The sequence below is a fragment of the Mustela nigripes genome, chromosome 1 (genome assembly GCF_022355385.1).
Source record: "Mustela nigripes isolate SB6536 chromosome 1, MUSNIG.SB6536, whole genome shotgun sequence".
Classification (NCBI taxonomy): Eukaryota; Metazoa; Chordata; class Mammalia; order Carnivora; family Mustelidae; genus Mustela; species Mustela nigripes.
Window position 1 is genome coordinate 198,443,315 of NC_081557.1, and position 12,530 is coordinate 198,455,844.

At 36.7% G+C, this 12,530-nt stretch overlaps 1 protein-coding gene across 7 annotated transcripts in view; it reads right to left on the bottom strand.

Moving 5' to 3' along the window:
• Window positions 1–3,141: 3,141 nt before the first annotated feature.
• The window catches only part of ELF2 (E74 like ETS transcription factor 2), a 101,826-nt gene continuing 92,437 nt past the window's right edge, over window positions 3,142–12,530 (bottom strand). For all 7 annotated transcript variants that reach the window (XM_059378452.1, XM_059378467.1, XM_059378444.1 and 4 more), the window contains 4 exons: window positions 11,139–11,225; window positions 6,919–7,111; window positions 5,698–6,045; window positions 3,142–5,378 (listed from right to left, as the gene is read on the bottom strand). In XM_059378452.1, the coding sequence (XP_059234435.1) occupies window positions 4,751–5,378; window positions 5,698–6,045; window positions 6,919–7,111; window positions 11,139–11,225 (1,256 nt within the window). In that variant the 3' untranslated portion in view covers window positions 3,142–4,750. The remainder of the gene's footprint in view (window positions 5,379–5,697; window positions 6,046–6,918; window positions 7,112–11,138; window positions 11,226–12,530) is intronic.

The window sequence follows — 12,530 nt, forward strand, 5'->3', positions numbered from 1 at the left end:
CCTGGAGTATTTTGCATTAAATGGTCATGTTCTGTTTATAAGTTCTCGCTATAGAAGTTGTAACATACTGTGTTTAAGTCCTGAACTCAGCCTTACTGCTGAGTTGCAGTGTTCAAAAATAGTTATGGTCCCTTAAAAAGTGAACTAGACAAAAATCAAATCCATCTCCCTGCTGCACTTAGGTTTTCAAAGCTCTGGAGGGGTGGTGCAGAAGGGCAAATCACGCTTGCAAGGGGCGAATAGTAACCTCATTCTCATTAGGACGGCCATCACTGTGTACTGACTTCCTACCCGCTACTACTGGTTTTAATTACAGGGGACATAATTGTAAGAGAGGCTGAAGCACAGGTAAATCAAACCACATGGTGCTTGTATTGTAAAAGGGGATAAGCTAATACAGGGAGAAGTTGCAGTGATGGCTGTGGAATTCAAGTAGGGTTATTACTCTTGCCTCCCCAAAACAATGTGCTGTGAGGCGCCTTGGAGAAGGCCAGGTGATTTCAAATAAAAGGAGCAAAGGATACTTTGAAAATAACCCAAAATGTTCTTTGTGTAGAAGTTTAGCTGTTATATACAGTGATCAGAGATAAAATGCACCAGGTGTTCCATCCCTTACATTCTGCCTTCAGGGCTACCCCTCTGCTAGAATTGTCCTTTATTTTCCCTGTATCAACAAACTTTGGCCTTTTCTTTAGCTTTATTTGCTTAGTCCTTCCTGCTACACTTGATAGCACTGCCCACCAGAGCTGGAAATGTTACCTCATTTGTCCTGTTAATTCTCTGTGAACAGTCCTTCATTTCCACTGCTGGTTCAAAATTTTTTCTTCTCCCATAACCCTTGTTTTCACATACTTGGTACTTTTCAGTCTTTAGACTCGGGATTCAAAGTGGACCACTCCGTTTTCAAGCCTATTTCAGAAATTATTTTTGTCACTTCTAACTCAGTAAAGTGAACTCAGATCTAGATGAAAGCAAAGTGGTCCAGAGAGTAGCTATCTGCTGGAATGGCCCAGTGAGGTATGGGTGCCTGGAATGTCCGTAGCCCAGAGATGACTAAGTAGCAAGGAGGGCAGCTTAGGAAGGTAGGCAGAGTCCAGATCAATGGACTTAAATGTTATACTCTGAACTTTTATGTTTTTAGTAAAAGATGCCATTGAAGAATTTATTTTGAAAAAATTTTTATTTATTTGAGAGAGCACAAGCAAGGGGAGAAGGCAGAGGGAGAGAAAAAAGGAGCATTGCCTGAGCAGGGAGCCCAATGCGGGACTCAGTCCCAGGCCCCTAGGATCATGACCTGGCAGAAGGCAGATGCTTAATCGACTGAGCCACCCAGGCGCCCTACCACTGAAGTATTTAAAGCAATTCCAAGGGAGTGATGAAATCTACATTTTACAATGCTCTCACCTTACAGCATGAGAAATAAAGAGCAGAGAGAGGCTTGGTGAAGACAAGCAGAAGTAAAGGTTGGGAAAATGGTAAAGGAAGCTACTTTTAAAAGGTCACATCAATAGGATTTGGTGAATGACTGGAGGTAGGAAGTAAGGTGTCTAGAATTATTTCTTCTGGCATGAGTATTGGACTGCTGGTAATGTCATTTACTGAGCTAAGAAGAACAGATTTTAGAACAGAGTTTAACTGGACATGAAAGAGGAAATCAGGAATTTATACGCAATTAGATAAACCCATCTGAGTATTAAAACTCCAGGCATTTGGTAGTAAAAACCAAAGGCATGGATGAAATTATGTATCCATTAAAAGTTGAAGTGAAATCCTGATGGTAAACACTTAACAGAGTGCCAGGCACTGATTCTAAATCCTTAACATATTAATTTGTCAGAGACCCATAGACAGAAACTTGCGAAGTATTAACATTAAACGGGAAGCTGAAGGAGAGCAAAGCAGACTAAGACTGGTCAGGCAGGAAGTAAACCAGAAGAAGGATGTCATGGGAAACCAAAGAATCTTTAAGTAGGCTGAGGCACAAGATCACATGAAAAAATGAAGTGTCTGATTTTACTACTGGACTGTTGGACCTCAATGAGAACTGTTTCTTTTAAGCCAGAATTCAGCTACCAAAGAGAGCAATAGACTGTAAAACTTGTTGGAACAAGGAGAACAAGCAGGTATGAAAAGAAGGCGGAGTACAGGAGGAAGACACACCTGCCTCCTTCCTGAAACAGATGGGTAAGGATGGATGCCAGAGTAAGTAGATGCTCTTAAAGCAAAGGGTCCAGAAATGGAGGGAGTACAGCTCTGGACCTCCATGTTCTCTATAAAAGAGGTTTACTGGTCATTTGGTTAAGCAGGGTAGTACGGCTGGAATTGTTGCTGGAAGAAGACCTAAAGAATAAATGGACAGACTGCTAATTATTGTTCAAAAGCCCTAGTAAGGCTGGACTACATAGGGGCATCAAGCCATTGTTAGAAGGTTCTTCTCCTATATACTGTACACAGAAAAAGTTATAGTGGTTTACAGATTTAAAGGATTGAGATTAAAAAGCCATACCACTGATAATTTTAATCAGAAAAACACTGATCTGGTATATACTGTGTACATGTTTCCAAATCTAGACCTTAGGTATAGTTATTCTGAAAGAGACAGAAATGTCTATGTAGAGTGGTAGAGCAAGCTAAGAAGGTCTGACCTAACCCAGTTAGAACCAACTAATAATATAGTGGCGGGGTGGGGGTGGGGGGGAATCTTTACTCAAAATTTAAGTCGCTTTAGCTGTCTTCCATAGGACATGACTTAGATTCTTACCAAGTATGTTACCAAAACCAACACATGTCTGAGTGTCCAGTAAGTTCAGCATTTGGGGAAAGGTGTAGGTATGGAATAAGCTATATATTCTTTGCTCTCCAAAAATACCATGGAATTAGACTAAGGAAACTATAGTACAAAAAAATATGTATACAATTCAGTGCCAAAGAAAACTGAAATATTTAGGAAATGTCTTAAGAGTAGTAGAATTTGAGCTTAACTCCCAAATGGGGTAAGAATCAAGTGAGTTTTCTTCGAGCTTTTATTAAAAAGTACCATCAGGTTATGTTTATGGAAAAGATAAACAATTACCAAGGGTGCTGTTCTAAAAATCTGTCGACCTAAGTAGTATCTGATTGAATGCACAACTGAAGGCCACAAAACATTAAGTATCAGTTTATTTAAATTTCTAAAAGATGTAAAAATAGACAACTTTTCTTTGTAGTTGAAAGAGCATTAAGATGTGGGGTCACCGGACCTAATTTGGTGTGAAATTAGGAAATTTCTTGTAATCCCTCTGGTACCTCCATTTCCTAATTTGTAAAAGGGCTAGAGTATTACTTGATCTTCTTAACCCTTAAAAGGTCTGTTTGAGAAATAATTGGTTTGATTTGAAATATAGATACAAGTGTGGCCAAAATTAAAATAATAAACTCATGGTAAGTAGAACATTATAGTTCATGATAGTAATTAGAAAATAAGTGGCAACATGCAGATATCTGCCAAATAGTAATGTAATGGAACAAACAGAAGGAAAAGTTCTTCACACAGTATTGGGAAGGAGAAATAAGACTTCTATACTTAACTAAAACTGTGTCTCTATACTAGCTTTTGAATATTGTTATAAATATCACCAGAGACCAAAACACAACATAAATTTCATTTCTATATTTCAGAAAACCTACTTGAATACACTTTGAAACAAGAGTACAACAAAATAGAATATACTTCAAATGTTGAATATACAAACTATTATAGTTCAAATCTGAACACTGGTACTTTCCCTCTTAAACTTCAACTAAAAAAAAAAAAAAAAAAAAAAAAAAGGAAGGAAGAAAACAAACAAACAAAAACACCAGGTATTAGAGCTACCTGACAAAAATTCATGCTGAGCCTGAACTTCGAAGTGACAGTAGAACTGAAACTGCTATGTCTGCACAGACGCCAGGGCTAAGTGAGTGACACAGGCAGGATACAGCAGAAGGCCAGAGCCAACTGTTAATTTGTCCACAATTAAGAAACTGACAGACTTAAACTACCATATAAAATGTTACATGTAAATTCTATAACAATACTGTGCTAGGTACAAGATTTTTAAAATTTTTTTTTAATAAAAAAGCTTTACACAAACAAGCCATTAGCTTATTTCAATAAAGAAAACTGAAAATTAGTCTAAGGCCTTTGTTTTAAATCAGCTTAAGCTATATGATATAAAAAAAAATCGCACTAGATCTTTTTTGCTATCCTCTTTCTGAAAAGCTTTTGGATCCATTTTCAATTCACATTCTAAAATACCTATATTAGCAGTCTTCACATAGCACCAGTTAAGTGAGTTCTGTGTGAACACAGTAATAATTGCTGGTATGCATATAAAATGCATCAAAAATTGCTATATGTAACAATGAGATCACCCATCCCAACCCCTCCCCACTGAAAACTATATAACCTCTTACAGAATGTTAGTGTTCCAAGTCTTAGTGTAACTTGATATTGTAGTGAGTTGCTTGGTCCCTTTCAATCCTTTTCCTTACTGACGGGTTCAGTTGTTTCCTACTGTAAGAGGCAGTTTTCTGTCAGCATCTCCGTACGTAGTTCATTTCCCACTGAAACATGGGATAGGTAATTTATTTCCAGTAAGTCTGATTGTTTTCTTATATGCATTAAAAAGGTTTTAAAGTCTTTTGACTTTGCTTGATGACCTCCCTTGCAAATATTTATGTTAGTACTATCACTAACATTACGTCTAAAGTCCCTGGTAGAGCTGCTGTCTTATTTCTCACATGTCACTAGTCCTTCCGTTTTCATAGTTACAGGAAGGGCAATAGCTGAAGGCGCGCTGACAACCACTACGTGGGTCACTGTCTTATTTCCATCTGCTGGCTTTTCTTCTTGTACCAGCTGCAAAGTTTTCACGTCGTGTTCCTGCTTTTTTGCCACTGCTTCTGATTTTACCTCTGGCCCTTTTATGACCGCACTGATAACTCGCGGAGGAGTCTGGCCAGACGCCTGCTGAGTAGGCACTGATAGTCTCATTACAGGTGTACCGTGGGCTATAGAAACGGGGGTAAGTGCTCTCACAGCCAGCGGGGTTCCAACAATGTTAATGCTTCCCGATCCAGTCAGATTGGACTTTGTCTGCAGTTGACACTGTGCAAGTTGTGTAGCTGGGATGGTAATAATTTTGGCAGGCTGCATGGTGATTTTGTCTCCATTTTCAGAAGAGGCTGGCATCACAGTAGGGATTGTCTGAATAACTACCTTTGGAGAGGTTGCCGTTGTTGGACTAGTGCTGGTTATTAACGGTGCACCTGCATTAACTGACTGAACTGCCACAGTCGAGATTTTCTGACCCAACGATGTCATTACAACAGGTACTTGCATTGCCACACGAACTGTCCTAGTAGATTCAAAAAAAAATTGATTGAATGTTAAGTTAGACAATAGGTTTCTTAGGCAAAAGGATGAATGCAAACCTATAATGTACAAAACTAATGCTCCCAAATTTTACAGGTGTATGAAATGCCACGAAATATATTTTAAAAACATGCCCACATTAAGTTCCATCTATAAAACCATAAGAAAACAATTCAGGGTAGTTGAGACCTCTACTTTAACAATAAAATAGACTCAAAAGATCAAGCACTTTTCGGAGTCTTGAGGACAGTGGATTCTTAGGCTGCTAACGTTAAAAAAGGGACATGGTTTCCTTCACTGACCTTGGTGCTGCTGTTGCTGACACAGATGTGGTAGTAGTAGGAGACCTGGATGGAGTATCATGACCAGGGGAGGTGATGTTCACAACTCTAGCTACACCCTTCTCTGTCCTGGAGCAGTTCAGAGATGAGGTTTTTCCACCACGAACAGAGGTTGCTGCTTTCAGGAGACTCTCTGCAGACAGTGACACTCGTTCTAATGATTTTTCATCAGTAGCTGCTGCTAAATCTTCATTACAAGTTTCACTTTTGTCGTCATCTATGACTACTATGTTTTTGGGCATATACTTGAACTGATATACAAGCCTCTGTCCTTCAACCTTTGCAAGAATACCCCTTTGGTAATAGTATCTGTAATGGAAACAGTACTAAATGAATCAATTATATTACATTTTTTTACCCCCCAAAAACACTATGTTGAATGGATACTAACAGAAACATTCACTTATTCCTGTTAGAGAGGAGAAGGAGCTCTTACTGGCTGGAGACTGTTTAAAAGGCTAAGAATTTGGATAAGAATGAAATTGGAATCTGGTGTCACAGGTCCTTTAACCTTTGGGTTTCTAAAATAGCTACAAGTTCTCTTTCTTAAAGGAAGTAATTCAACCTAATACCAAATATTTTACTGTATCTTATGGCATCAGTAAAAATGCAACTGTGATTTACACAGGTTATAAAAACAATCTGACGGTATGTGGAAAAATTACTTAAATGGTGCTTAGTAGAGTGAAATCTGTGGGACACGTGAATACTATCATAAAAACTACGTGTCCATTTACGAACACCGCTAATTAGAAAAAGCCATGTACACTGCAAAGTTTTGTAGGTTTCTCAAATGACAAAACTTAAGAGAAAACTTCATATTAAGATAAATCCATTATAACAAATTCATAGGAACTAAAAACCTGTATTAGAAACCGTATTTCATTTGGGTTTAATTTCCTTAAAGGTCTTCAACTTATTAAGGAATAGTCCTAAGTGCAAAAGCACATTTTTCTGCAAAAATGGGTTTCCAGTGATGACCTTGGAGCTGCTGAAATTTCAGACATCGAGACCAAAATCTTTCTTCTCCATCTACCTCCAAACCTAAGAAACTCCTCTAGAATATCCCACCAAATTAAAACTTATAAAAGGGGGGGGGTTTAGAGATTCTCTTTAAACAAGTAATAAACAATACAGAGGTATACAGGTTTTATTCAATAATTCATTCTCTTGTGTTCCTACCTCAGAGCTCGTCCCATAGTTTCATAGTTCATATCTGGCTTGTTCTTATGCTTTCCCCAAAGTTTAGAGACAGCCTTTGAATCCACAAGCTTGAATATGCCTTTTTCTCTCTGAGTCCACTTAATATACCGAGGACAAGTATTTTTATCTTGAAGTAGATCTAAAAGAAACTCCCACAAGTAGGTTGTGTTTCCTTTGAAAAAAATAATAAGACATCGATTAAAAATTCATTGATATAATTAAATACATAATTAAAAGCAAATATTTAGGGGCACTTCAGTGGCTCAGCCAATTAAGTGTCCAACTCTTGTTTTCTGCTCAAGGTCATAAGATCGAGCCCAATGTAAGGCATGGAGCCTGCTTAAGATTTTCTCTCTTTCCCTCTCCCTCTCTGCCTCTGTCTTCACTCACACCCTTGATCAAAAAAGGCAAATACTTATTTATCCTGGACAAAAATTCAGTAACTACTGTAAAATGTCCTAAAAGTCTGTCACTAAGTACTTGACTATATGAGTAATCATTTATACACTGTCAAACTGTGTTGCCTAGTAAGTTATAGATACACTGCATTTCATTATAACATTATCCTTAACATACCTGTTTGGTTTTCAAAAATAATGTCCTATTTATGTTTACTGTTATGATACTAATAAAGGTCCTGGATTTTAGACTATTATACATCACCCTATCCTAAATTTTGAGTTCAGTAGAGGCAAGGCAAAGGCATAATGCATAGTACTAAGTGAATCTGAATTAAACAGAATCCAGTTTATTAATTACATAGATCTAAACCACAAATAAATTTATTTGCACCAGTATGTTTATTATATAATAAGCCCCAATTCTATGATCAAAATTCATCAAGAGGCACTTAATTGTTGAAAAGGCAAGCAATACAGAGTAAAATGTGCAAAATTTTTAAGATTTTATCTTTCTACGTAAACTCCACACCCAACACAGGGCTGGAACCCACAACCCTGAGATCAAGAGTTGTATGCGCCACTGAATGAGACAGCCAGGCACCCCGAAACATATTTTTCTTTGATATATTTCCTTTGATTTGCCTTTATGCAGGAACTCTGAAGTACATATTTTATAAAGTACAAATTACCCATGACCCTTTAAACATGATCTCTTCCTTATCTTCTGGACGTCTACTAGTCAGTTTGGATTTGATGATCAATGAGACCTACTTTCCTCTAAAAACAGGTTTTGTTTTGTTTTTTTAAATTCCTAATCTCCTTCTGACCATACCCAATATCGTGAAGATAAGCTATGTATTGGGATTTCATTATATATGAACAGTTGAGTAAATACATTTGTGCTTCAGTCTTAAAATACCAACTCCTTACATAGAAACACTAAAAAGTAACATGGGAATTCCTTTAACTAGTCCAGTATTCATCAAATGCTAACTATATATAACATATATGATGACATGACTAGCAAAATTTGAAAATGAGCTATTTCTGCAGAATAACACAGTTATTCATCATACACTACTGCTCTCTAAGTGTTGTAGAGGATACAGAAGAGCATTTAAAACTTGGTACCTGCTTCAAGGAATTTACAATTTAGTTGGGAAGGGAAAAGAAAAGTTAATGACAAGTTAACAATACAAAAAAGAAGTAATAGTTTGTGAAATGACGTATCACAAGGTAATGTATAATTATATTCCAAATGAATGACAGAAAATGGGATTTCAGGAATAAAAACAATGGATTGCTAAAACGGGAAAACGTGGAAGATGACTAAGATTTACATAGAGGAAAAGAGCAAATCTGGGATTCAGATAAGGAACTTCATCCCAAAAAGAGAAAGCATGACTCTTTTCATTCCCTTCGGAGAGTGGAAGATGGGCAAGTAGTGGACAGTGGTTATGGGGAGATCAGGCTGAAATTTTCAGAGTGCTGTTTTTCTTTTATTCCCTTTGTATAAGCCTCTAGGGCCAGAGATTCTTAAACTGATGAAAGAAGAGAAAAGAACCCTGAGAAGGAGAAAATTAGAATATATACACCACCACTGAGTCACCAGGTCATCTCTAGGCTCCTGCTCACTATCTCTTTACTATCATCAAATCTAGATCCAAATTACAGGCTTTGTGAGAAGGACCTCTAAGAGTAGGAAGCTTCCGAACTAAGCTACTGCTACTGAGTCTAAATGCTGAAGCTCTTCCTCAGGCATTTCATTTTCATTCTGAATTCTCTGAAAATTCAACAAATTTACTAAGCCATAGTTGAGACCAGTGTGCATCTCTTGACCTAAGAAGATGAACCTTCAACTTTACAATGTTCTGTCTGCATCTCTGAAATCCCACTGCATCAGCATCAGTATTTTGTAAAAACTCTTTATGTAACTTTCAACTACATTAAGATGTTTAATTGGGACATTTCTGTGATCAAAAGATTATCAAGCCCTATGGTTGGACACAGTAAAAGTGAGCTAATTCTGGAAGAAACTTCTGAGTAACAAAAACAATGCCTTAAACATACATAATAGGGATTTGAAAGCATCCGTGTTTGTGGAATGAGACTCAACATTCCTCGGGTTGTCTTTGGGTGTTAACTCCACCCCAGTTCCCATCCTCAAGTTAAAACTGAAAGTTCTATATCTCACTTTAAGGAAAACATTCAGAAAGGGAAGCCTTCTTTACTAGATAAGGTAGTTCACTAAGCATATAATAGACATCAGCATTTAGATTGCCATTTTATAGAAGAAACACTGCATTTTTTTTTTTTAAGATTTTAAAGTACTTCCTACATCCAATGTGGGACTTGAACTTATAGCCTCATGATCAAGAATCAGAGGCTCTATACCGACTAAGGCAGTCAGATGCTCTCAACTGGATTTTTAATCTTCACAATTCAACATGTAGCCTCAAGTTTGACAATAAAAGACTGAAACTTTAATAAAAGGTGATTTTGACTGGCAAAAACAGTCATCACAAAGTTTTTCCTCCACTGTTAAGTATCAGATCTTTGAGTACAAGAGACCACTGATGATGGGATTTAAAAAAACAGTAATAATTGTATATTTATGGTTTAGCTTTTTAATATTTACTATTATGGAAGTTTTAAAGTTTTTTTTAATTTTTTTTAAAGATTTCATTTATTTATTAAAGATAGCAAGAGAGAGAACAAGTGGGTGAGGGAGCAACAGAGGGAGAGGGAGCAGCAGATTCCCTGCTGAGCAGAGAACCCGATGTGGGACTCGATCCCAGAACCCTGAGATCACAACTTGAGCTAAACGCTTAACCAACTGTGCCACCCAGGTGCCCCGGTTTTAAAGTTTTCAACATAAAAGACAAAACCTAAGATGTTAGAAATGTAAAATGACCAAAGACAAAGATGAGAAGTATCCTTCTGTCCCAAATTCAATTTCTCAGTTTCTGAGTAAGTAACAATTCAATGTTACTGAATTTTTTGTTCTAAATTTGTTGGTAGCCTTATTGGAGAAAAATATTCTTTTTTTACTAAAGGCTTCATTTTTGCTTTATTTAAAATTAGATGTTAAGACCACCTGTTGAAGTTTTGAATATATTATTCCAAAATGGATCCAACTATTAAATATTGGTCTGAAAACATTCATGAAAGTGATAAAATTCTGGTTACAGATTATCAGAACACACCTAAAACCATAACTAAAATATTACCTGAAATCATCCAACCAGAGTGCAGAATGTAGGAGGCTTATCATTAATTTTTGTTTTTAAGGAAAGTATACAAATTCTAAAGCAAAATTGTGTTTTTGTTCTAATTCCTGACATGACTGGAATTGGTTGATTAGGAAATAAAATTCAGCTTGCCTTAAGAGTTCTTGCATTCTATCAGTTAAGAAATTATGTATCAGAAGTAAGTCTTAGTTATAAACCCAACCCCTTCAATTCTGAGCGGCTCTAGGATGAGTGCTCTTACACATACATACCTCGCCTAAGAACAATGGCTCTTAAGAAGGCTGTGCATCAGAAAGCACTTTAGATGATTTTTCCAAACACAAATGCCTACTGCCTTTTACACCCCTATAGAGTATCTATGGCTATAGAATCTCAGTGGGTAGGAACTAGGAAAAAGCTCCCCAGGCAACGCTCAGATGAGGCCTATTACCAAAGACAGTACTTCCATCTGTTCGAGTACTAGAAATCATTTTCTTACAAATGCAAAAATGTCCACGAGGGGGCGGGGGGAGTCATCTCACCTCCCAAACAGCCCTCCCCAAATTACCTTTTCCTTCTCTGGGCTTCTTCTTTATACCTAACTCAGGAGACCCATTGGAAATTGGTGATTGCTGGGTCTTTGGTTTACGGCCAACTGAAAAAAAAAAAGATTGAAACCATACATTGAAAACGGGAAAAAAATACCAGAAGCATGATTAGCAGACTCTTTGATAACACATTTATTCATGAAACTGAACACTAATTTGTGGATTAATACACTCAGTGTATATAGAAAGTTGCACTGAAAAGGAGCATTAAAAGCACTTCTGCAATTTTAAATTACAGCAGTTAGTTGGCAGCAATTTCAGTGTATAGAGCAAGTCAGGTACTACCCAACCTATTATTTACTTGGTCAGAGCCTCAATTTGCTAACCTCTTCCAACAATGCAGCAATGGAAACAAATTCTAGTACAAACTTTTTTTCTGTTCTACAAGATTGTTAGAAAAAACTTTACCTACCTACTGCAGAGGATCTGATTATCTGTGAAGCCCTTTGAGCTCAAATGAGGAAAAGTAAGAGATATTATTTTAAACACTCTACTGCTCTGAGCCAATCCATTCACCAGAATTTAAGCATAAGTGTTCAAATTCCCCCACTTCAACGTGCAGGTACATTATAAGAATAAAAGAAAATCTTTCAATTAATTAACTATTTTATATGTCTAAAAAGTGTGCCCTTCCTTTTGCTTCTCTTCACTTCTACCAAAAGGGCTCTCCCAGAAAGACTTAGCATCCACAATGAACAGAAAAGCAATACTTATATTAAAGAAGGTATAAGGCTGAAATGCGTTGTTTTCAATCCTCAGCACTGATAAAAGAATGCTGGCAGATGAGGTGAAGCCTCCAGAAAGGCTAGGAATAGTCAAGTATATTATAATTTGCAGATTAAATACATTATTACTTATCTGGTGACTGTCATACATCTGGGTTTCTAATGTCACTCTGGTCTTCATTAGCAAGGATTATTTAGAGCTAAATAAAGACCTAAAAATCAAAGCGTTTTATTTCTAAATACACAGCCATTATATTCCAGGATTTCATTATGGTAACTAATCAAGAAGATGTGTGCTCTGGCAAAAATTAAAAGGGAAAGTTCGCTGGTTTCCTTATTAGAACAGAGATTAATTTCTCAATTTAAGTAATACTAAGAATACAAATGAAAAAAACAAAAACAAAAAACTTCATAGAAATGTTAGTCCAAAAAGGCTTATTTTTATATAAAGCAGTACTTCCCAAATTGTACTTAAGAAATAGTTTATTTATAAGTAGTAAACAACGTTCTACAGTCAAGGTTACTTTTAGAACACTGCATGTTACCTTCTCTTGCAGATTCACAACAACCACTAGTATGTTAGAAGCTCTGGAAATAAAAAGAAGGCTCTGCTATTCAAAAATAACC